The following is a 27,217-nucleotide window of genomic DNA, read 5'->3' on the forward strand; positions in this document are numbered from 1 at the left end:
AAAGAAGTAACTTAGAATTAAGGGGAAAAAATCCTGACAGTTAGAACAATTAACCAGCGGAACAGCTTGCCTCCAGAAATTGTGAATACTTCAACACTGGATTCAAAAATCCTGACAGTTAGAACAATTAACCAGCGGAACAGCTTGCCTCCAGAAATTGTGAATACTTCAACACTGGAAGTTTTTTAAAGGATTTATTATTTATTTATTATTTATTACTTATATTTGTATGCCGCCCCTCTCCGAAGACTCGTTGGATGTTGGATAACCATCTGTCTGAAGTAGTGTAGGTTTTCCTGCCTAAGGGGGGGGGGGTGAACTAGAAGACCTTCAAGGTCCCTTCCAACTCTTTTTGTTATTGTGGTTGTTAAATGCATACACCTTTATATGTCGTCTGGTGGGCCCCAGGGGAAGAGCCTTCTCTGTGGCGGCCCCGGCCCTCTGGAATCAACTCCCCCCAGAGATTAGAACTGCTCCCACCCTCCTTGTCTTCCGTAAACTACTTAAGACCCACTTATACCGCCAGGCATGGGGGATTTGAGACACCTTTCCCCCAGGCTTATTATAATTTATGTTTGGTATGTATGTGCTGTTTGGTTTTTAATTATGATGGGTTTTTTAGTTTTTTCTTAATATTAGAATTGTGCCTGTATAATATTGTTTTTTATCGTTTGTTGTGAGCCGCCCCGAGTCTTCGGAGAGGGGCGGCATACAAATCTAATAAATTATTATTATTATTATTATTATTATTATTATTATTATTATTATTTATAACACAATGGCACAGAGATGTGAGGTACTAGCCAACTGTAAAATCAATAGCCTTTTTTCAAGAGGCAACTTGACTTTGTGGTTTTTCTTTGAAGACTTTTTGCTTCTCATCCAAGAAACGTCTCCAGCTCTCTTGGATGAGAAGTGAAAACGACTTCTAAAAAACCGAAACCTCTTCAAAGAAAAACAGAAAGTACAGTTGCTTCTTGAAAAAGCACCTTTGGGACAGCCATGACCTGGATTACTGAGAATCTCCGTAAACAAATAGCCACTATTATTATAAATTCCTATAAAATCCATATACAATTTCAAACAGGTTTTTTTTAAATCCCGGATTATAGTATTGACACATTATATCTACGTAATGATATAACCTGGAATTAGTGTTCTTGTGGAAGGGAAGTAAAGCAGTCATACATTTTGGAAAAAGCACAATTCTGCAGTTTAAACCCCAACTCCCCCAACCCCCTGCAAATTTGAGTCTTTTAAAAGAAGGGAAGGAGAATCCCGCAAAGATGCGCGTCATAAGATGGACAATTTTGGAGCCTGGCTCTGCCAGTTAGGTGTGGTGATACAGTCATTTCCGGATTTCTGAAAACGGGAAAGACAGAATGTGTGTTTGACACAACATACGCCTAGCAGTGAGCCGCAAATACAGCACGGTCAGACTTTTAGAGCGGTCAAGAGCAAGAATTGGAGGGAATTCTTAAAAAAAAAAACCAGGGCAACGTAATTCGAGCTTTCGCAATACAGTACTTGTAGTTTGATTTACCCACCGCCCTGTTTCCAAGACAGCTAGTTGTGGGGAAGCCCTTGCTTAAGCCTACTTGTCCGCCGAGGGATTTCCGAGATCGGTCTTTATCGCCCGTCCCTTATGCAGTTCCGCGCCCTTATTCTTGGCGCCTTGGAGATTCGTTCTTTGAAAGGAAGAATAAGATGAGTAGAAGTTCCCCTGTGATGTTTGGGAACTTCTTTCCGCACCTTCGTCCGAGAATCCTAGTGCTCTTCTCATTGTTTTCCGGAGTGCAGGGTAAGTAACGCCTGAAGGACTGGAGGGGAGAAGGGAACTGCGTCTTTTCGCTTGGACGGCCACTTACTCGAGGGTTAGCCAGCCGGTCCCTGCTAATGATTGTTCCGAAAAAGGATATCCGTGTTTCTCTGCCGTTTTCGGTCCTGTTTTTTTTTTTTTCGTTCAAAATTAATCTTCAGAGTATAATCATAGGAGAGAGTCAGTGATCTCGATGACTACATCATATAAAGATCGAAGAGGAATGGAAAAGAAAATGCACTTTATGTTCTGTGAAGCCAGTTATTAATATTAGCTCTGACCAGGCAATGGTGTGAACTCTAAGGACATCAAATATAAATTTACCGACCTTGCTGCTGTCGAATTTTAGATTTTCAAACTGTTTGTGGTTAGGCTTCCTATATGAGGAAACTGATAGTTTAATTTATTTATTTGTCAATCATGTACAGTACAAGGTAACAGGCAGGGATGAAATCCAACAAGTTCTAACAGGTTCTGGAGAACCGAGAGCGGAAATTTTGAGTAGTTGGGACTTGGGGAAAAGGGTAGCAAACATTTTGAGTAGCTCAGAGTACCGGCAACATGCCTCCCCCCAGGACTGGGGAGGGAATGGAGATTTTGCAGTATCCTTCCCCTGGAGTGGGGTGGGAAGGGAAAGTTTGGAATATTCTTCCTCTGCCACGCCCACCCAGCCATGCCCACAGAACCGGTAGCTTAAGAAATTGGATTTCACCACTGGTAACAGTAATAATAATAATAATAATAATAATAATAATAATAATAATAATAATAATAATAATAATAATTATTATTATTATTATTATTATTATTATTACTGTTAATTAGATTTGTATGTTGCCCCTCTCCACAGGCTCGGGGCGGCTCACAACAATAATAATAACAATGTGCAATGTAACAAATCTAATATTTAAAAGAAAGTATCTAAAAACCCGTCATTTAAAAAACATACATCATAAACACACCATACATAAAACTATATAAGCCTGGGGGAGATGTCTCAATTCCCGCATGCCTGGCAATATAGGTGGGTCTTAAGCAATTTATGAAAAACAAGGAGGGTGGGGGCAATTCTGATCTCTGGGGGGAATTGATTCCAGAGGGCTGGGGCTGCCACAGAGAAGGCTCTTCCCTAGGGGCCCGCCAGACAACATTGTTTTGTCGACGGGACCCAGAGAAGGCCAACTCTGTGGGACCTTATCGGGCGCTGGGATTCATGCGGCACAAGACGGTCCCGGAGGTATTCTGGTCCGATGTCATGTAGGGCTTTATAAGTCATTATCAACACTTTGAATTGTGACCGGAAACTGATCGGCAGCTAATGCAAGCCACGGAGTGTTGGAAAGATGTGGGCGAAACTAGGTAACCCCACAATAGCTCTCACGACAGCATTCTGCATGATCTGAAGTTTCCAAACACTTTTCAAAGGTAGCCCCATGTAGAGACAGTTGCAGTAGTCAAACCTCGAGGTGAGCAATGACTCCCTGTCCAAATAGGGCCACAACTGGTGCACCAGGCGAACCTGTGCAAACACCCTCCTCGCCACAGCCAAAAGATGATGTTCCAATGTTAGCTGTGGATCGAGGAGGATGCCCAGGTTGTGGACCCTCTCCGAGAGGGGCAATAATTCCCCCCCCCACAGGATAATGGATGGACAGATGGAATTGTCCTTGGGAGGCAAAACTCTGTCATGTCGGGTTTGAGTTTGAGCTTGTTGACACCCATCCAGACCCCAACAGCCTCCAGGCACCGGCACATCACTTCCACTACTTCACTGATTGGACATGGAGTGGCGATGTATAACTGGGTATCATCCGTATACTGATGATACCTCACCCCATGCCCTTGGATGATCTCACCCAGCAGTTTCATGTAGATATTAAATAGCAGGGGGGAGAGGACCAACTCCTGAGGTACCCCACAAGGGAGAAACCTAAAGGTCAACCTCTGACCCCCCACTAACACTGACTGCGACTGACTGGAGAAGTAGGAGAACCATTGAAGGACAGTACCTCCCACTCCCAACCCCTCCAGCCAGCGCAGAAGGATACCATGGTCGATGGTATTGAAAGCTGCTGAGAGATCAAGAAGCACCAGGACAGAGGATAAACCCCTGTCTCGGGCCCACCAGAGATCATCTATCAACGCGACCAAAGCAGTTTCCGTGCTGTAGCCGGGCCTGAAACCCGACTGTTGGGGGCCTAGATAATCGGCTTCTTCCAAGGATCACTGGAGATGGAGCGCCACCACCTTCTCAACAACCTTCCCCAGAAAGGGAAGGTTGGAGACTGGACGATATTTGAAAGTACAGTAGTCCCTCACCTATCGCTGGTGTTACGTTCCAGACCTGGCCGCGATAGGTGAAATCCGCGATGGGGAATTTATCTACTGATAGTACTTATTTAAGTATTTATATTGTAATTGTTTGGTAAGTTTTCATTGTTTTAAGTGTTTATAAACCCTTCCCACACAGTATTTATTTTAGATACAGTATTTAAATACAGCATTTACAATTTTAGATTTTTTTTTTTTAAAAAAAACCTGCCGATTGAGTTCGGCGGGCTGTTTAAATCTGCCGATCGACTTCCTCAGAAACCCGCGATGAAGTGAAGCCGCAGTAGGTGAAGCGCGGTATAGTGAGGGACTACTGTACAACCTTCATTTCGGTAATAATATTGATGGGAGCGTGTATCTGTTATTTCTGAATGTTTGTTAAATTCAAACTTATATCATTCACATATTTGCATACATATGCCATGGCGCAAATATTGGAAATTGATGGAAATAAAATATCTTTAAGTGAATATTTTAGACACAAATATCTAGGACAATGCTAGTGGAGCCATACCTGCCAGCAGGCGAACCGTTGTCCTAGCTCAGCTCCAACGTGCATGTGTGAGCTGGCCAGCTGATTTTTGGCTTGCACAGAGCCTCTGGGAGGGCATTTTTTGGCTTTCAGAGAGCTGGGGGAATGGGGGAGGGTGTTGTTACCCTCTCCCCTGGCTCCAGGGAAGCCTTTGGAGTCTGGGGAAGGCGAAACATAAGCCTACTGGACCCACCAGAAGTTGGGAAACATGCTGCTTCCAGCCTCCATAGGGCCTCGTGGGGTGAGGTGGGGAAGTTGTTTTCACTCTTCCCAGGCATTGAATTGTGATTGTGGGCACCCGCACATGCACGATTGTACATGGAGACGCTCCTTTGACACCAAAGGAAAAAAAGATTTACCATCACTGATCTAGGAGAGGGGTTCTGCTACTATACTGATGAAAAAGGCACAACATCTTCCATAATAATTGACATATCTACCTGAAAAGTTGCTGAATGTCAATTCAAGACACATATCTTTTTCCACAGTAATGTATATATCATTATTTGCCTAGAATGACTTAATGTAGTGTTCCCAAGGCAGGGGTTCCTTCAGATATACAGTGATTCCTGGTTTTTCGTGGGGGATGTGTTCCAAGACCACCTGTGAAAAAACAAATTTCTGTGAAGTAGAGGAAAGGTATTTTTTTATGTATTTAATGAGTATTTGGGCACCCTTTGCATTAAACAGTCATTCTATAATGTTTCTCAGCTGGAACTACATGTGATATCCTACCAGTTTCTTTAATAGAGTTCAGCAGTACTGTAAAAGAATTTTATGAATTTTTAATGGATTTAAAATTTTTAATGGATTTAAGCCCCCTTTGAAAACCCATGAAGTAGCGAATCCGCAAAAAGATGAACCGCAAAATAGCGAGGGATTACTGTATATTAGAAACACAACATTCAGCAATGCAGAAGTCTCAGTAATTCTCAGGTGCATTGCCTTTGGATTTGGGGAGCTGATTTTCAGAACTCAGGAGATGGTTGACCTAGTGAACTTGGTTCAAATTTGAACATGGTTTTTCAACAATAAACTGGATCCATATTTAGGCTTGCGAATGAAAGCCAGTGTAAGATTTCTATTTCTCTTTCTTCTTACACAAGCTAGAAGAATGTATGGTAAACCTCAGAAATGTTTAGGCAATAATTCAGAGTTTGCATCAGTTTGCATAGCACCATCTTTAAGGAGTCCCTGTGAGTTTTACTCCACTAATCATAGATGGCTCTAGGGCAGTGCTTCTCAATTATTTTCTGTTATGCCCCCACTAGGAAGAAGTAAACATTTCGTGCCCTCCCAACTTTCCACCAGGATGGTTGTTGGCAATATTTGGCACGTTTTCACTGAAAAAATGCATGTAGATTATCAGCGTGATTGGGGTGTAATGTCTTTAAGTGACACCTTAAATTATTTGGCTTCATGTTGTCCAGTGCCAACATTTTTAGACACAGTAAACATACCGGTCTTTTCTTGTCTCCCACCATAGTCACAGTGAAGCCAAGCGCTACATACACTTCGTCATATTTCCTCATCTTAGCTTTCGGGAGATTTACGTTTGTCTCATTATCTCCGTCTCTCCTCCTTTCTTTTCATCCCTGTTATTTTCCATGGTGTCTCTTAAGGGTTTGTTATCTGTACTTCATATCTCCTGCTCTGTGCTATTGTTTGGTGCAAAAAAAACCCTACTCCCTGTGGCAAAAATAGCACGTTCCCTGGGGTCAGCCCCCCCCCCCAGTATTGTTCCACGCCCCCCTGGGGGCCCACCTCACTATTTGAGAAACACTGCTCTAGGGTGTGGAACTAGGCCATTAAGCTAAAACTGTCCAAAGACATTTGCATGACATCCTGCCGCAGTACAGAGTATGCTGCGAAACATGGAGTGCTGTTACTTTCCCAACAGAGTGATACCTATTTATCCACTTGCATTTACAGGCTTTTGAACTGCTAGGTTGGCAGGACTAAGAGAAAATTAATTCATTAGAAATGTTAATGCTTTTTCCCAAAGTCTGGAGCTATGCACAACATGGTACACAGGAAATACAATTTCAGTTTAGTTTTTCGTCTTCCCTTTTTCATTTCCTTTTTTACCATATGCCAAACAATGAATATTGTATATGCTGATGATTTTCTCATAGCTTGACTGATAGTGATTGAGGTAGCTGGATATCACTCAATTTTTTGTTTCATTTTCTCTGTTGTTTCTAAAAGCAATACATAATTCCAGTCTGCCCAATTTTTTGCATCAAAAAATGATTGTCATCACCATTGATTTGGAGAATGAGGAAATCTGATGCTTGTATATGTTTATGTGTATTTATGGGAGATGGGGAAGAGGTTGAGCAGTTTAGCCAAGAAGGGAAATGAGCAGATGGTTGATTTCCTGATCATTGCTCAGTTCTTGGCAAAACTTCAATACTAGTTGCAAGAAAGTAAGGGAACTGATGTTTTTCTAGCTCCAGTGACCATCCAGTTCCAAGTCCTGGGATACTGATTTGACTTCAGCTCCCCATGAAATAGTAAGGAAGTTAAACACATGTAAGGACAGTACAAACACATGCAAGAAGGTGGGCATTTTTATGATTTGGTGTGAAGGTTGATTCTCTGAGCTTGTGGGCTGGTTTCCAAATGTTTCATCAGCAGGCTAGATTAACCTCTTCAGTGGAGTTCAGGGGATGTCAGTGTCAGTGTTCTGTTTATAAGCACCTCAGGTTTGGGTGTGTCAAGCGAGGGTCTTGTGACATGTCTTGAGATAGGGAAGTTATATCAGGTCAGGGTCATTGGGAAGTAGGCTGCTGGTGAGGGGGAGTTGTACAGGTTGGTTGAGGATCGGTGCTGTCTCTGGTTGGCTGTGCAGTGGATGCAGATTCTGAGGGGTACATAGGCTGGTTGTAAGCCAATGTGTCTGTTGATAGACTTGCTTGTTGAGTGGCAGGCTTCATTGAACTCATGTGTGTAGTGGGTGATAGCATGGCCAATTATTTTTGTGTTTTCTCCAATCAAATTGGTGCTGTTTGGTATCAATGTAGGTAGAGATTAAAAATTTGGGATCGTGGCACTTGATTACCAGCCTGTGTTCATGGATTTTGGTTTATAATTGTTGATGTTTGTCCCACCTAGAATTGGTTGCAAGGGTTGCAGTTGATTTTGTTGATTACATAGTTTCTTCCATCCTTCTTTATCTTGTCTTTGCTCCGGGATAATTTCTTTAAAAAAATGTTTTTATTGTTTTCAGATTAAAAGACAAAACATTTCAAACAAACATAAAAAGACCAAACAATACACATAACATAAAAAGGAGCTACAGTCGCTCTGCTCAAAATAGAAGTCTTCTTGATTCAAAAAAGGAAAAAAACATATTATAGTTTAGATCAATTCAGAAAAATATACACATCTGTAGAATGTCTCTACATAATATATTCAATATAATAAATGTTACTATTTAGCACTTTATTTTAACATCCTTAAACTTTTTTACTATTCCACCAACTATAAACCATCTGCCAGGTTTTATAAAATTCTGATTCTTCTTGGTTATTTAACCGCCTCGTCATCATATCTAGCTCTGCGCATTCCATAATCTTTCTGAAAACCTCTTCAAAGTTTGGAATTTCCATTTCTTTCCATCTTTGTGCAAAAACAATCCTAGCAGCTATTAAAATGTGAGTTATTAAATAATATATTTCTTTTTTATATTTATTATTTGTAATACCTAATAAGAAAAATTCTGGAGTCTTCCTGATTTCTTGTTCTGTAATTTTTTTTAGCCATCTTTCTACCTTATTCCAATAATTCTTTGCTTTCGGGCAAGTCCTGGATAATTCCTAATGGATTATGGCTGCGGGTTTGTGGGCTATTGCTGTTCCTAACAGGGGAAGGTTCTGGTCTTCTTCTGCCCATGTGCAGAAGCAAAACACAAGATGGCAGGGCCTATGGCGCCACCAAGTGAGCCAGTTCAGGGGAGTGGCAGGCCTGAATCGCTGCCGGTTCCAGGCTACCAAGTTACTACCTGTTCCATAGAACCGGTCCAAACCGGGAGGAACCCACCTCTTATTCCTAGGGGTTGGAAGATTATGGCTTTCATGAACAGGGAAACCAACATCCCCTAAATTCCACTGAAGATGTTACCTAGCCTGATAATGAAATATTTGGAAACCAACCCACAAGCTCAGAGAATGAACCTTCACCCAAACTACAGATATTCACCACCATTGCAATGTTTATGATTTATCCACACCAGGTATCTTAATTAAGGAATGTCAAGTTTTATTCTTCACAAAAATAAAGCTTTTCTATGATACGCTTTAGAGTAGGATACAGTTACTGTAAGTATCCTACTCCAAAGCGTATCATAGACCATCTAAATCTTTGTCTGTATTTCTAATATCTTATTCATAATGTATACATTTTTTTATTTCTGTACATTGTTCAGTTCTTTTATTTTATATTTCACAGGAGTGCTCTTTCTTGACCCATTTTGCAATTTTTATCATTTTTCTTTCTACTTTTCCAACAGCCAAAATAATTTCTTTATTAGATTTAACACCCAGAACACAATGGGCACAGGCGACATCTGGAATCCTTGCTCCATCACAATTTTTCACAGAAACTTAAGGAACTGTCTAACTGAAGTCACATTTTATATTAGTCTGAATTATGGCAATGTTAAAAAATACCTTTGAGACCAACCTTGCATTTATAATAATTGTAGGTTTATAAAGCAAAGGAAAGTTGAAATAAGATTGTAAGTACAGGTACAATCACTGTTTCACTTAGTGACTGCTTTTTTTAGTGACCAAGTTTCCAGTCCCAATTATGATTGGTAAATGATAACTACCTGTACTTTTGAATACAGTATTGTAAAAAAATGCCCCACAGTCCTTTTTTTAATTAAGGTTGGGAGTTTTGTATGACTAAATCTGCCAATCTCACCTGCTCAAGAAATGACTCAGTTGTATGTGCACCTTCTCTATAGGTCTGAGTTCCCTTTAGCAATACCCCCCCACCCCACTCACCTCTAGGACTTGAATGCTTCTTGCCATACATTTCATTCTGACTTTACAATCTCTAAATATTCACAGCTTTCTTTTTCTCCTTATACTCTATCTTTTCATTACTGTACAGCATTTTGATATGGTCGCCTTGTTGGTCATCTTTATGGCTTTCACATGGTCAGCTGACATTTCTAAGGGTGAACCTTTATCAGCGTCTTCCACATCCAGGGTCTCTTTTCTCCTTTTATCTTTTCTCCTTCAATCTTTTCTCTGCCACAACTCGACACTTTTTTCTTTGTTCTCTTCTAGTCTTCTGAGTATTGTAGGCAAGGCTCTGGGGTAGTATACTGGCTAGTTGCTAAAGCCTAAACTTTGTATTCTATTCCCTATAAAGGCTCTTTTTTATTTATCTGAAACTTTACTAATTTTCATTTTATTTTAAATGCTGCTGAGTTCTATTCAGTTGCTTGATTGGCAGCCTTCCTCCTTTTCCCAGCTGAAAACCACTTCAGCCACATCACATTGTATTGCAATTGCATTGTTGGCTGCCAACACATTTTTGAATGGAATTCAAAATACTGACTTTAAAACTTTCCGTGGATTGAACTAAGAAACCTTCAGGATTATCTTCGTAGGTGAACCAACCTGCCCTAAATATTCAATCCAGAATTGAAGAATTTGGGGGTACTTCAATGTTGACTGTTCAATGCCAGTTAGAATAGAATAGAATTCTTTATTGCCCAGCGTGATTGGACACACAAGGAATTTGTCTTTGGTGCATATGCTCTTAGTCTACATAAAATAAAAGATACATTCATCAAGAATCATAAGGTACAACATTTAACAATAGTCTGGGTACAAATAAGCAATCAAATCATATTAGGAACCAGTCAATATAAATCATTAGGATACAGGCAACAAAATTAAAGTCATATAGTCATTGGTGGGAGGAGATGGCTGATAGAAACAATGAGAAGATTAATCGTAGTGCAAACCTAGTAAATAGTTTCACTGTTGAGTAAATTATTTGTTTAGCAGAATGGTGACGTTTGGGAAAAAACTATTCTTGTGACTAGTAGTTCTGAAGTGCAATGTTTTATTGTGTTGTTTTGAGGGTAGAAGTTGAAACAATTTATTTCCAGGATGCAAGGAATAAGTAAATATTTTCATGGCCCTCTTTTTGACTTGTGCAGTATATAGGTCCTCTATGGAAGACAGGTTGGCAGCAATTGTTTTTTCTGCAGATGAGAGAAGACTCAAAGACAATGTGTTTCTGCAATGAGCTCACATTAGGGAACATTTTCCCATCAAAATATGGTATGGGCCTATGTAGGCATCCTTTAGAAACAATCTGCAAAAAAGGGTTTCTTTGCAAGACATTTGTTCTATGTTCCAGCACCATTGATATTGTATGTATTGTATTTTTCAGACTATTAAATGCACCACCACCACCACCGCAAAAGAGGGTAAAAATTTGGGTGCCTCTTATACACCAAACGTAGCCCTGCCCACCTGCTGGCCTCCACCCTTTGGCCATTTTTATCCTTTGTGTGTCGTGTTTTAGGCCTGTTCCAGGCTTCAGGGATTTCCACAGAACATCATCACCTCCGTGCCCCTCTTTTTTGGTCTCTATGACTCGCGATTTTGGCTTCTGTGTCTCACATTTTCTGGCAGTTCCAGGCAGTGGGGATTGCCAATGGCGATCTGGAACTGCCCCAAAATGCAATGTGCAGAGTCCAAATATGGGGCATGCGAAGGCCAAATATGCAATGCAAAGAGGCTGAAAATGTGATGTGTAGAGGCGGTGATTGGCAGCTGTGCTCTGGCGATCCCTGCAGCCTTGAACAGGTCTGAAAGGGAGCATTTGGAGGCTGAAAACACGAGGCATAGAGGCCAAAATGCAAGGCACAAAGGCCAAAAATGTGAGGCACAGAGGCTGCAATGGTCTGTGGCGATCCCTGCAGATTGGAACAGTTGATTGGGGATATTCCAGGAGGCCAATTCATCCACCAATCAGCTGCTTGTGCTGGATCAGGCTGCAATAATGTGCTGAAGCTGACCTGGCTGTTCGCTATTTGCTGTAAGGACATGTCAGCAGCACTCCCTGTAAGCTGTGTGCGTGCATGCGTGCGTGCCCCAAAATACCCCCCGCGCACCCTTTTCAATGGGTGCGTGCTCCCCATCTCCCTGCCAGTCCGCGGGGGGGTGTGCGGGGGCAGGGAACTGCCGGCAGTAGGAGGAAAGGGAGCCGCGGCTGCCCCTGCCTCCCCATGGTGCCTCCAGCCCCCTCGCGCCCTTGGCCTCTCGGCCCTGCCCCCCACCCTCCCGATCCGCCCCCTCTCCTTCTCCGCCGCCTCCTGCCTTGGGGAACGACTTTCTCTCTCCCCCTCTTGCGGCACTGGTGGCTGCGGCTTCTCCTCGGGATGAAAGCGCTCCCAGTCAGGGGGCTGCGAGAGAGGGCTTTCTCCGTGGGCTTTATTATCTTATTATTAGTATAGTTCATAATGTGGTTTTCTCAATAGTAATGTGTGGCTTTGAGAGTTGGACCATAAGGAAGGCTGAGCATTGAAGAATTGATGCTTTTGAATTGTAGTGTTGGAGAAGACTTGAGAGTCCTTTGGACTGCAAAAATCAAATCAGTCAATCCTAAAGGAAACCAATCTTGACTGTTCTTTGGAAGGACAGATACTGAAACTGAAGCTCAAATACTTTGGCCACCTAAGGAGAAGACAAGATCCTGATGTTGGAAAAGATTGAAAAAAAAGGAGAAGGGAACGGTAGAGGATACGATTATTGATACAATGGACTTCAATGTGGGCAAACTCCGGGAGACAATGAGAATAGGTATGCCTGATGTGCTATGGTCCATGGCATCATGAAGAGTTTGTCCCAACAACAAAGAAATTACTGTTTTATTGTATTGATTTTATGGCTGAAAACATAGATTGAAGCTGGTAGTATAGTAAAGTAATAAATAAATTCCAATTATTCTATAAACAAAATCCATTCTCTATTGCATGCAGTTAGTATAAACTAACTGTTATGATACATTCAATTACAGTGCTTCTCAACTTGAGGTCCATGGACCCCTGAGGGGGTTGCCATGTCGTCACCTAGGATCCAGGAAGGTTTGAAGAAATTTTATGATTTGAATCTTAAGTCTTGGGGGTCCATGGCCATGGTTTGTGACCAGAAAATTAAAAGAGGTCCGTGGTGAAGAAAAGGTTGAGAACCACTTTTCTATTATATAATCGAAAATATTGTGGAGTAAACTAGCTGCACATTGACTAAAATTAATGTTTTCTTTTTAATTTAGGTGACTGTGGACCGCCACCAGTATTGAAATATGCTAGGACATATGATCCTATTAAATCTGTTTATAAACCTCGTGAGTCAGTATTCTATGAATGTCTTCCTGGCTATAGACAAGACATGAGCAAACCATTCATAGCACATTGTTCATCAGACAAAGGATGGAATCCACTGGAAGAGTTTTGTGAGCGTAAGTTTTTTTAAAAGCTTCCTTATATTTTCTTGTTATATCACCTGTGGCTTATTAAAAGGGAATAATTAAGAATTATCTAATACTTATGCTGTTTGTTTGTTTGTTTGTTTGTCTTACAAGGATATAGAGGCACATTTTCTGAATCCTGTTTCTTTCCTTTATTCCCCTACCTCCTCACTCTTCTGCTCTGTTCTTCTTTCTCGTTTCCTCTCTACTTCCTCTTCCAATTTTTCTTCTCCTTTTTTCCACACCTTTTTTAACCCTCATTTTGTCTTTTCTTCTCCTCCCAGCTTTGTTCTTCCTTTTCAATTTTTAAAAACATTTTAAACAATTTTTAAAAACATTTTGATGGCACTGCCTGGGAGTGGCTTCTTCTTCCAACGTGCTCCTTCTCTTTTGGCCTCCCCATTCTTGTTTCCCTGGTATAAAGAGCCCACTGTTCCTTCATCTTCCCATTCCCCCAAACCATTCTAGAGGAGGGAGCCAGTTAGCTGTATAAGTAGTTGGGTGGGGGATCAAACATAAAGTTGAAAGTTCCAGATCGCTGAAAGAAATCAAAATTGAGATAGCATAGCTCTTGACCCACTGGACTTTTAGCAAAGCTGGCAGCATTAAAAGGGTAAATGTAGCTGAGGTTGGTCAATGCTTTCATACTTACAGGTTGTATACTCTTTTTAAAAATTAGTTTAAACTTTGCTCTTTTCAGAATCCTGTGCTGCTTTTCCCCCCCTTGATTTTCTTGGTAACTGCAATACTGATAGATTTCTACTTTATTTCTATCAATTCAAGATGAGTTCAAAATTAAGGATTAACTATGCTACCCCATTGGCATTCAGTTACATTTGAATATGCAATTGCTGTTATTCTTAAATATTACAATACTAATGTAGCAATTGAAGATAAAAATGCTGCAAAAGATGTACAGCTATAAATTTATTTTCTAATTGTTGGGATGCAGGCTGTATAAATTATTCAGGTAATCTCTAAATTAGAGATACTAGCATGCAAACCAAGATAAGAACATGCTTGGGATAAAAGTGGACTTTTATTGTGCTTGTTGCATATTAGTCACAATGCCTTTTTAATTTTTATTGGTTTTTAATTAATAATGTATTAATTAATTAATATTAACTAATAACATCATAAAAAGAGAAAAAAGAGTGAAACAAAAATAAAAGTGATGGTGATGACCTGCATTTATGACTCAAAGTATGATGGAACCCACAACTTCCAGCTGATCAGAATCAGCTGTAAAAATGCATGCAGTTTCTGCAGTCTTCTCTATGTCTGTGGAATCTCAATCATCCAGGTCATGGTTGTCCCAAAGGTGTGTTTCTCCATGCTGGGGAAGGAGACATTAGTCATGTGGGCTTAGCTCACTGTCCTAGCCAATCAAAACTAAGTGACAAGTCTTTAAAGTGAATGTTGGATCCACCTCTTCCCCAGTTGGGGACACAGATAAGGAAAGAAGAAAAGGAAAGGAGGGAAGGAAGGAAATGAAATGAAAAAGAAAAGGAGAGGAGAGGGAAGGGAAGGGAAGAAGGAAAGGAAAGGAGGAAGAAAGGAAAGGAAAGGAGGAAAGGAAAGGAGAGGAAGAAAGAAAAGGAAAGAAGGAAAGGGGAAGAGAGGGCAGGAAAGGAAAGATCTCCAACTTACAGGTTTGTTTGAAAATATAAACCAAAAAAATAATAATAATTGGTCAATAATGATTTTGCAAACTCAAGATGACATCCAAAAACTAACCTTGCAATTTGAGGAAATAGACCCTGACCTTTGCTGTCAGATGCAAAGGAAAAGTGTTTGCTTTGAAAAATATACATCTGGCAGAAAAGACTGAAAGGAGAATGACTAGGAAATTCTGAGCTAATGGATATAATGAGGTATAGACTGGACTTTCTTGTCAAGAAGAATGTAATGTTGTCAAGGAGAATTCAACACTGGATGTTGCAGAGAGATATTTACATCAGAGACATATGAACTTTGGAAATGAGATGCAATTGTTAGGAAAATTTCCAATTAAAAACCTAAGGAAAGTTTTTTACCAAACAAGAACCAAACAAGAGTATTTTACCCTCCATTCAGATAATGTTCAAGGTGATTTGTGGTAAATAAGAAACTGCTGTAGAGTTTCTAAGACATCACTGCAATAACAGATTGTTAACAGAGTACTTTGAACTTAAACTTTGCTGTTGTTTAAAATGTTATTTATTTTTCTTTCTTCTATGTAATGTATAGTCAGTTGGTTTGCAAATAGATGTACAAGCTTATAAATATTGGCCCCAGTTTGTAAGGGGGGAAACCAGGGTTGGGCTACCAGTTGGAATGCCTAATCGGGCTCACCTCCATGGCTCTGGTGGCCCCGTGAGTTTAAGCAGGGTTATGCTGCTGCGTCCATGCAGGTAGCAAAAGCGCATATGGAGACACAGGTGTGTCCCTGTTACGGCAAGTTTTTATGCTTTCGCACATGGTGAGACACCGAAAACATTCACCAGTGATGGCGAACCTTTTTTAACTCATGTGCCAAAAAGGGCAGAGCGGGGGGTGCTAGCATGAGTGACATGCCCACACCCCATCCCTCCCCCCATGCATGTGCAACCCCCCCACCCATGCGCACAGCCATTCTGAAGCCTGGTATGTATAAAAAAAACGCCCAATGCACAAACCATTCCCAGGACCTTTGTGGGTGGGGAAGCATCAGGGGAGCTGCACCGGCCTCCAGGATGGTGGGGGCCATGGGGGGAGAGGGAGAAAGTGTTCCTGCCTGAAGAATCAGTGGAAAGGTGTGCCAGGCAGCACCGTCTTCCTTCTCCTGCTGTCAAGAAGAGAAAGAAAGAAGATTGGACTGCTTCCTGAAGCTGGCAGCTCCTCAGCCAACCGTTTCGCTTCTTTCCAATCTTCTTTCTTTTTTTCTTTCTTTCCACCTGGAGCACGCCATCAAGGACCTACACTGTCATTTAATGATTGTAACATAGAAAGAAAGTATTGTAGACATTTAGCAAGTATAATAAGAGCCAAATATAAAAAAAGTTTAACTGAATACAAACCATAGCAAAATCTGAACAAAATAATAAAAATTGGGTTTTAAAAAAATATTTAAAATAACTTCAATATGATTAGAAATAGCAGTATATTTTCCCCTTCCTCATTTATGAATTCTGTTCTAAATATTGTTCAATAGTTTCTAAACCCAGATGATGTAAATCTGATAAAACACTGGAAGACCCTTATCTTGAACATTTCTTCCTGTTTCAGACATCTTTCTGTACTTTTTTTATTACCTCCTTTCAATGTCTGCATTGTGATTTGGCTTTCATCATTCTTTCAGCCACATTCCCCTGGCCTAGTGTCATTCTATGGAGTGACCTGGGTGGGGCAATCAAAATCAGAAGGAAGCAAGAAATGTAGACTCATTTCATGGGCGTGATTTTGCTGCCTGGAAGAGGTTAAATATAGCAACTAGTGACTTGTATCCACTTTCTTCTATCAATTGTCAACCCAGAATAAATATAATACATAACACATATTTTTAACAAGTTAAAAAAAGTTTCAGCAAAACCTTTCTCTTATAAACCTTCATCTGCTTTTGTTCACAGGTGGCTGTGAGGCTCCACGAGAGACCAGATTTAGCGTAGTGACCGATACATTTCTTTCTTTCTATCCTGTGGGAACAGTTGTGCCATATGTTTGCCATCGAAGCGCTTACGTTATTCCTGGTCATCCAGAAAGGACTGCTAGTACTTGCTTTTCGAATTATACCTGGTCATCAGTCCCAGTTTTTTGTAAAGGTCAGACTCTTCCATTGAAACTGCCTTCAAAACTGCATTGAATAATTGCTGATTCATTTGGTAATGATTTCACAAAGATATGATCCTACAAAGGCCAACTGATGTCTGTTATTAATAATATTTGCAATGGTGCTGAATTCCTGAATTGCACTTCTGAGGCTCTTAAAAGATTGAAACACTATGTTTTTAGTTTGGTTGGTCTCAGATGCAGCTTTATTGGCATCTTTATTTTTTATTATTTTTTATTTTCTTTACATTATTTGCTTTTTGAGGAACTGCTTATCAATTGCTGTGAATTTTAATTAAAGCACGTTTTGCATCTCATGGAATACTGGTGGGTATTGACTAATTTTTGATCCCTCTTTATAAAATATGTATTCAAATTTGTTATTTTATTTCTGCCAGAAAACTGAGAACTAGGAGATGTGAGGGGTTATGGCTGTGATTCAGGCTTAAATAATGGCTTCCATAGTGAGAAAGTTAAATCTAAGGTGGTTGGATATATTCACCTTCAAATACAAGTAATTCAGCCAATCTTTTCTGCTTATAGGGTGCTAATGACATTTACAAAATGTAAACCGTTCAGTTTGATACCCATTAATTTATATTTTTTATTATTATCATTATTGTATGTCTGCATTTATAGTTCAAATTAGGTTTACTGCCTAATATTATCTTCCTCCTGATACGTAATTTAAATGTCAGAATGGAGACCAATGATTTTATTTATTTAGTTTATTATTTCATAATAATAAATTAATTATTAATATAGTTGTTCATTTATATGACTTTGAGAGGTTAACAAACAAATAAGCAATATGAAACAATTAAACAAAACAAAAAACAATGCATTATACTAGTAATACAATAAAATTAGAATGCAAATATTGGAAGCAATATGTGAAATTATGCAGAATACAGATATTCGAAGAAACAGACAGAACAATAAAATTATAAATATTGATAATTTTCTTGGAAAGAAAAAGGTGACACTTTATAAAAAACCTAAAAAATAACTAAAAATAAGTATTGTTGTTGTTATTATTATTATCTCATTTATTCATTAAACATGAAACTCAGCCAACTGAATATTTAAAAGTATCACAAATACCATTGACTGGTATATGGGTTACACGGGTATACCTAGGAAGCTGGCAGGAACCCGTATCAATCATTAGCACTAGTCAGTGTTATTTGTGACACTTTTTAAAATGTTCAGTTGACTGAGTTTCATGTTTAATGAATAAAAGAGATGATGAGAAGGAGGATGATAACACAACAATAGGAAATCATAGCTGCCAGCTCTTTAGCTAGTATTGACTTTTATAAGCATTGGGTTTTTTTAAGAATGTAGGAAGTTGTAATATATTGACATAGCATAGTATATATGGAGATCCAAGAAGTGTAGCCTTTTGTAATTGACAAAAGAAAAGTTGGTCAATTGCAGATCAATGTGCAGTCAAAGTGAAAGATTTTTTGGTATTGTGACCAGAGAGCTGATAACTAATAGCCACTGGGGATAACATAGCCAGTTTATGCTCATAATCTTTTAACTGTGATTTTCAGATCTTGATACTTTGCTGTAATTCTTTGTCATCTCTCCTAGTATAAGGGAGAATTACTGCATCCCAGTATTGCTGCATTAGTTATCTATGTTTTATTTTCTTTTTTTAATCACAAATAAATCTAGAATATTTATCACTTTTTATTCAGAAATCCCACAATATTTTAAACTATTTTTCTACTGTATGTTCTTATCATTTTTTCATTTCTGACACATAATTACTTTTACAAATGTTCCAGTAAATCATTTTGAGTTACATTAACATTTACAATCAATTTGTACCATATTCTTGCATGAACTGAATATATGATCTACTGTTTCTTCTCCTTCCTTGCACAACATACACTTTGAATAATTTCTAACCTGTTCTAAATTGTATGGTGATATGTACAACAATTTCATTTCACTTCTTTTACTGTCCTTGCTGGATGTCCAGATGATTTTTTAGGTTTCTTAACTTTTATCAAATAAATACCTTGCTATTTATTTGCATAATACCCATTATCTGTCTATATTAATAATTAGCTCACTAATAACCATATTAATAATAACACTTAGATGTATATACTGGTACTATTTCGCAATGCTTTACAGCTCTCTCTAAACGGATTTAGAGTTGGCATATTGCCCCCAACAATCTGGGTCCTCATTTTACTGACCTCGGATGGATGGAAGGCTGAGTCAGTCTTAGGCCAGTGAGAATTGAACTTCCAAAGTGCAGCCATCAGCCAGCAGAAGCAGCTTGCAGTCCTTCATTCAAACCACTACAACCCCAGGGCTCATATATATTATTAGGGTTCATCAATCTGAATTCAGTTAGAATACATTTTGAAACTGCAATTCATAATCTTATTCATTGATATCTGTGTTATAATAAAGTTATTTCTATCTAATGTTCAGCATTTTTCAGGGCATTAATTTGTGTTGATTATATTAAATTACAATATATAAATTAGCTTGTCTTTCCACTATTACTGTTCTCCCAAGAAAATTTATAAGTTTCTTTATGACGGATTGAAATTATCTTTTATTGCCATAAATATAGAGGGCCGTAGAATGCTAATTCTCAATTTTTTTTCTATTACCTAGGACAATCATGTGGTGATCCAGGGACACCAGATAATGGTGACCGTATTCTAATGGATTTCCTGCTAAAAGCAAAAGTAAATTTCATGTGTAATGAAGGGTGTGTATTAAATTGGCTGCCTTAGAAAAATCTAATTATTATACAAGTAATTCTTTATTTTAGACAACAATTGAGACTGGAATTTTTTTTGCTAAGTGATGCACTTGTAAAGCAGCAAGACTCAGACAAAAGAGTACATGACTGACAAGACACTTGTAGATGTAGCGTGGAGGGCATGCAGAGATAAGTGATCGGCATGGCATGAACACAATAAATAGTAAATTTATCAGGATGAATTTAAAAAATAAATGTTCCACTTTTTCATGATTTGTTTTCCCAAATTTTCTTTGCTATGGATGAAATTTTTTATAGTGGAGTTGGACTTTTTTTTGCCACTTATAAAATGATTAGATTTCTTCTTAACAATGTAAGCAAATATGAAAAAGAAAAGGAAGAATAGAATAGAATAGAATAGAATTCTTTTTTGTCCAAGTATGATTGAACACACAAGGAATTTATCCCTGATGCATAAGCACTCAATATACATAAAAGATATAGAGTGATACCTCGTCTTATGAACTTAATTGGTTCTGGGATGAGGTTTGTAAGGTGAAAAGTTTGTAAGACGAAACAATGTTTCCCATAGGAATCAATGGAAAAGTGATTAATGCATGCAAGCCCAAAACTCACCCCTTTTGCCAGCCAAAGTGCCCATTTTTGCGCTGCTGGGATTCTCCTGCAACATCGCAAAAACACGGAAGCCCAGAGGTGGTGTTTCCCATGGAGGGGAGCCGCAGGAGAATCCCAGCAGCACAAAAACCGGCACTTCGCTGGCAACAGAAGTCCGGAGGCGGGGCATCCCAGTGGCGGAGGCTTGGGTTTGTAAGGTGAAAAAAGTGTGGAAGAAGAGGCAAAAAAAAATTGAACCCCGAGTTTGTATCTCAAAAAGTTTGTATGACAAGGAGTTTATAAGATGACATATCACTGTAATTGATAATATTGCATTTGTCTTTACACAAAGGGAGAAAAAAAGTCCAACCTATCAAAAACAGCCCCACAAAAAATAGTTTAGGAACATAAGTTAAAAATGGGAAGAAAATGGTAAGTGAACACCTATCTACCCTAGACAAGTTCAAATCACCAGGACTGGATGGAATACAGCCCAAGGTTCTGAAGGAACTGGCAGACAAGATCTCAGAACCACATCTTTCAAAGATCCTGGAGCACTGGGAAAGTGCCAGAGGACTGAAAAAGAGCTGATGTAGTTCCCAGCTTCAAAAAAGATGAAAAAATAGATCCAGACCTATCAGCCTGTCCTCAATACCAGGGAAGATTCTAGAACACCTAGAAGCAAACGAAGTAATATCCAAAAGCAACATGGTTTTGTCAAAAACAGATCATGCTAGACTAATCTTATTGCATTATTTGACAAAGTGACAAAATTAGTGGACTAGAGGAATGCTGTCAGTATAATTTACTTGGACTTCAGGAAGGGAAGGAAGGAAGGAAGGAAGGAAGGAAGAAAGCTATAGCTCTGGAATATGGGACTGACTTTCCCAACAACATCAGCAAGCCACCAACAAATGAGCTTAAATTATTTTATAATAATTACACTAACTTTAATACTTTTGTTACAATTAAATAACCATTAAATATTTTATTATTATATAAGCATTTACGATTTTGTTATAATTAATTAAGCATTTATCATTTTGTTACATTAAATAAGTGCATTCCATATTAATAAAATGGAAATTCTCTGATCATTATTTTACAAGTGTATATAACGTTTTTTTTAAAAAAAAAATCATATTAGTGGTCTGTGGGACTTAAAATTATGAATTACAGGTAGGGTCTGTGGGATTTAAAATTATGAATTTGGTAATCCAAAGGATTTAAAATTATGACCTTAGTGATCCCTGAGGTCTAAAAGCTTGGGGCACTCTGGTTTATGCTTTAAACAGTGCAGTAAATATCAATAATACATGTGGGGTTTTTGGCTATCCATGGTATTCTCCAATATTTAACAGAGAAAGAAATTAAAATGTATTATGTTCTTTTTCTTTTCTTGAGGTATGAATTAATTGGATCACCTACAATCCAGTGCTTATCACGTTCATTTTCTAATAATACAGTTGTATGGAAACCAAAGCCTCCAATATGTTTCAGTAAGATTCTTTAAATTCTTTTGAACAGCCTGGGCCCAGGATTTGCCTGTGGTTTGCAGTGGGGGACTGAATGGGTATATGAAATGCTTAGAACAGTATGGGATCCCACTGGAGAACATCTAAGTTGAGCAGCTCCTCATGCTAGTTTCAGATGCTGAAAAATGAGATTAAAGCTGATACAGAGAACTAGCTGTCATATGAGCATCCGTGGCTTTTTTCCCTTTTCTGTTTGTTTTATTTTAATCTTTCTTTCTTTCATTCATTCATTATTCTTTCCTTCCTTCCTTTCTTCCCCTTCCTCCCTCCCTTCCTTCCTTGTAATTTTGTAATTTTGAATGCCCTCCAGGAACCAGGCTAGGATTCCATGGCTTCTCTGGCCAGGAATTGAGATAAAAAGTTAGGTATCATGTGCTATATTCCCATGCTGACAGATTAATTCATTCATTGGCTTTATGTAGATGTTGAACAGAAATGGGAAGAGTGGTAGCCCTTGTACTGCACAACAGGACCCTTGGACTGGATTTGTTTTACATACTAATACCAACTGGATCAAATTCCAAAGGAAGGAGAACAATTGTAATAGTGTCCCCCCTCTCAACATTTTAAGATAGTCCAGAAGTATGCCATAGTTAATGGTAGCAAATGTCATGGAAAAATCAAACGGGACCAGGAAAATTGTATTATCTTTAATCCTGATCTTCCTGAGTCCATCAGCCAACATACCTTAGCCAATGCCAGATCTGGGATGGATGGAAATAATTGGGGGAACCCCATTAAGGGTTTGAAATGTCCCTGAAAGCATGCTGGAAGTCAATGCAGCATGTAGAACAGTAATATCATATGTGCCATAAAACCAATGATATTAACTTGACACTTCCCTGCATTCTCCAGTAGCTGAAGCCTCCATATGCCATTGAAAGACATTGTAGCAGGTCACAAGGGCATGAGTGATTGCAAGCAGGTTTCCCTGGGTCACAACTGATGCACAGCCCAAAGCTATGCAAAAACGTTGAGCAAGAGAAACAAGTACAGGAGAGTCCTTCAGGTTGCATACGAGGCCTGTCTGGGGAAGTGCCACCCATCTACAACCAAAGTTGGAAGCTCCTGGAACAAAGAAGCCACAAAACCCCAAACCATTTGCTTTTGCTCAAGCTGAGCAGACGCCTGTTGGGCTCCCTTCAGGCCTCCATAGCTTCCACACATTGAGAGGGCCTCCACAGAAACACTAAGGTAGCTATGGTGACGTTACTTACTATAATTCATCCCAGACTCTTGGATGACTAGAGGGAACACAGGCTAGACTCTTATGTCCTCCCCCTCATATCAACATCAACTATAATTGCCCTTATAGGAAGGAGAATCAGGACAATAATATGGCACCCACACCCAAGTCCTAGAGCCACCCTAGAAGGTAACATGATTGAGGGTATCAAAGCTGCTGAGAGATTTATGAACAAGGATGGTTGCTTCACTCCCATCTTGCTCCCACTAGACATCATCCAAGAGTGTAAACAATGCCGTCTCATTGCCAAATCAGTTCTGAATCCTCATTGGAAAGGCTCCAGACAATTTGCTTTTTCCCAGGGCCCTCTAAATCTTTAGAACAACCGCCCTCTCTACAATTCTTCCTAAAAATGGAAGGTTGGCAACTGGATGGAAATTATTAAGGACAGTGAGAACTTATTAATGGCCCTTTGTGAGAGGTGAACCAAGAGATGGCAGGAACACCCACTTTCTCAAAAGGAATTCACCATTATCAGAACCCAACCAAAGGTTGCTTGACCAGCCAGGAGAGGCACTGATCTAATACAAAGATGGCCAAGCTAACAGCTTGAAAGATCCTATCTAATTCCTCAGGCCTATCTATCAAATTCCCCTCCCCCAAATAATCAAGTCAGTCCTGACTGGTAGCCATTATAAGATCCATATCCAACTGGATGGATGGACGGAGAGAGGGAGGGAGGGAGGGAGAGAGAGAATCGTTTCCTGTCCTAATAAAAATAATTTTTTACTAATCACAAAATGTTATCTGTGTTTCAGGACCCACTTGTCCTCCTCCTCCAGAAATAAAGAATGGAACTTATACTAGGGGAAAGAATGGAACTTTTCCCCTTAACTCAAATGTGACCTATATCTGTGACCTTGGCTTTTCACTTTCTGGAGATGATCTTCTGCATTGTATAACTGAAGATAATAAAACTGGGATCTGGAGAGGGTCTGTTCCTGAATGCAAAGGTAAAATATAACCTCTTTTTAAAATTATGCTTTACTTACACGTATTTATTTATTATGCTTTACTTTTTAATTCAGTGATTTTTATTATTTTAAGAAAAAGATGTAAATTATGAATTGTTAAATTTGATGTTTTGCATAATATTTAATATTTTATGCTTAGATACTTTCCCAAGTTTATAAAAAAAGAAACACGTTGAGTATGGCAGTGATGCTGTTCCACAAAAAAACATACTTTGGAGTTTTGTTCTTTTTTCTCCATTAAGCATTTTATATTAAGAAAAATTCTTTCTCCCTTCCATATGCAATATGACACTTCTGGATTTAACAATAAACATTATATATTTTGTTGAATACAACTATATATAGTAAATATATGTACTTAACTTTTAAGTGTAGGTACAAAATTAATATATTTTAAATACTTTATTTATAGAGTGTGCTGTTCTAGACCCTGGATAATTTTTTAACACTTGGCTTGACATATGTAATAGCATAAGAAGTATTTTTTCATCAGCCTAGTATTAACACTACCTTGATTGGATGCTATCTGGCACTAAAGGCTTCCTTGTTGTAATATAAAAAAATGTTTTCAAAGGCTATCAGGTCATCGACTGGGGAAGTAAATCCAAATCCAAATTTTAAATCTTTGAGTGTCCATGGAAAGTTGCATGTCTCTTTCAGAAGTCTCCAAAGATTTATGTACGGGGAATCAAAGGCATAGTTTTCGATCCTGTTTCAGAGGTGGTAGATTTCTAACAGCAGCATTGGATCTATGACAATTCCCCATAACCAACTCGCCATGGTGAACTCACTGAAGAACAACTCACCACAGCCAACTCACTGTGGGACAACAGTTTCACTGATACATATAGATATATAATGTAAAATAGAATAATTAAAGAAAGGATGCAAAAGGAGGGACAGAATGAAATGTGAATGGCAAAGATTAAGTTTTTAAAAAAATATTTTAATTCAATAGAATTTATACAGTTGCTTGTGCTCACATGTACAGGTAGTCCTTGATTTACAATCATTGTTTAATGACTGACGTTACCACAGCACTGATAAAAGTGACTTATGACTCTTTTTCACGCTTATGGATGGTTCTGGATGGTTGGTAACTGGCATATATTAATGTCTGCTTTTCTGTCATTCTCACTCTGCACCTTTATTCTGTTCCTATCCTTCACTTTTCTCTTTTTAGCAATGGAAAAGTAAAAGTAAAGGTTCGGGGTGGGTGGGTTTATTTTTAGAAACATTTCTTCTCGAAAAACAGAAAAAGTAGACAGGAAACATGAACTTTTTTTTTTTTCAAAAAAATGAATGCAATAACACAAGGTGCCATGTATCAGTATCTTTTATTGACTCCCGATGGCTTCCATAAAGGAAAATAGGGAGACCTTTCTCAGTATACTTAGTACCTGTTCTCTATACCTAGTTCCTGTATACCTAGTTCCTTTCTCTGTATACCTAGCTCCAATATGCAGAAGACAACCTGTGCTTCTAGCAGGCACTGGCAATTTCACCAAAGAGGGAGCCTGATTTGCTTGTGAACTTACTTGTTGCTAACTTTTCATAACCTCTAGAACAGTGATGCCAAACCTTTTTTGGCTCGGGTGCCAAAAGGAGGTGCATGCAAGCAACAGCATGCACATGCATGCCCATACACATAATCTAATGCTCTCCCCCACGCATGCACACAATTCCTGTACTGTCCACCATTCATTTGCAAAACCTCCTGCACTGCCCTCCCACGCATGTGCACAGACCTCACTTGAAGCCTTCAGACTTCCAGTTGAGCAGTTTTTTGCCTTCTCCAGGGTTTGAGAGAGCGAAAACAGCTGAACAGTCTGAAAATCAGCTGACACATGCCTGCCGAAACTGACATAGGGTAACGCCTCACATGCCCTCAGATATGACTCCACGTGCCACCTGTGTCACCTATGCCATAGGTTTGCCATCATTGCTCTAGAGCAGTGTTTCCCAACCTTGGCAACATGAAGATATTTGGACTTCAACTCCCAGAATTCCCCAGCCAGCAAATGCTAGCCGGAATCTGACACAATATGTGCAAAATGAACAAACAAACAAACAAAAATGAGATTTAGACAGATTAATAAGAGTTGCAAGGGACCTTGTAGGTGATCATCTAGTCCAACCCCCCCATCCCCTTCGCCCAAGCAGGAGAAAAAGAAACATTTCTTTTGAACGGAACCTAGATTTGGCTAGGCATGAGAGTGAGAAAATGTATGTTTGTGCAGAGTTTTTATTAATGTTTTTATGCTTTTTAAATGTATTTTATGATCAGTGATTTTTTTTTTATGTGTAAACCACACAATTACATAATTAGTGAACTAGTTTTCTCAAATGTGCGAGGAAAAAATTGCAGGCATAAGATGTACTATAGCAGAGTGTTGACTATTTTAAAGTCAAAATGGTCTCCCACAGTCCAACTCACCCACAAACATTTTTAGATTGAAAAAAATTGGGATCTCGCCTTGAAGGGACATAAACGGTACTGGTACAGGTTCCGCCAGAAATCTGATAACACGAAAGGGTTCCCTTGAAGAAAAAAGGTTGAAAAACACTGTACTAAGGTATGTGTACATTAACCTATGTCACATTTTTTTATTTTATATTCTGGAGATGATCCCTGGATAATAATTAATAATAATAATAATTTATTAGATTTGTATCCCGCCCCTCTCCAAGGACTCAGAGCGGCTCACAACAGGATAATGTATTATGCCAATGCTTTCCAGTGGAGACTGCATTTAATATTCTTGAAATTATTTATTTATATCATTATCCTCCACAAATTTTTGTTTGCCATTTCAACTGAACATTCAGCTTATCTATTTATTTGTCATGACCATCACTTCATTCTAGTAGGAAATGCTTGTTGCATGAATCAAAAAGTAATCTTACAAGCCTAAGGATAACAAAAGGGTGGGGTAGTAAGCTTTTTTTGATTCAACAGTGTCCACCCTATTTAGAAAGAACAAATTATTTTTTTTATAAAATATGTAACCTATTGAACAGAATTAGTGCTTGTTTTATATTTACACAAGAGGAAATTACATACTTGCTATCAAGTTTCCTGAAAGTCCAAGTGTCAATGATTGTTCATAAGCTAAATTTATTTGAGACATCATAATGCA

The 27,217-nt window shown here is 38.9% G+C and overlaps 1 protein-coding gene across 1 annotated transcript in view; it reads left to right on the top strand.

The window, feature by feature from the left end:
* The first annotated feature begins 1,588 nt into the window (after positions 1–1,588).
* The window catches only part of LOC139164019 (complement component receptor 1-like protein), a 70,827-nt gene continuing 45,198 nt past the window's right edge, over positions 1,589–27,217 (top strand). The window contains exons 1-6 of the mRNA XM_070745575.1: positions 1,589–1,801; positions 12,990–13,175; positions 16,772–16,963; positions 19,617–19,713; positions 21,727–21,821; positions 23,862–24,056. Coding sequence (XP_070601676.1) covers positions 1,708–1,801; positions 12,990–13,175; positions 16,772–16,963; positions 19,617–19,713; positions 21,727–21,821; positions 23,862–24,056 — 859 coding nt within the window. The 5' untranslated portion in view covers positions 1,589–1,707. The remainder of the gene's footprint in view (positions 1,802–12,989; positions 13,176–16,771; positions 16,964–19,616; positions 19,714–21,726; positions 21,822–23,861; positions 24,057–27,217) is intronic.

This window comes from Erythrolamprus reginae, chromosome 3 (genome assembly GCF_031021105.1).
Source record: "Erythrolamprus reginae isolate rEryReg1 chromosome 3, rEryReg1.hap1, whole genome shotgun sequence".
Taxonomy (NCBI): Eukaryota; Metazoa; Chordata; class Lepidosauria; order Squamata; family Dipsadidae; genus Erythrolamprus; species Erythrolamprus reginae.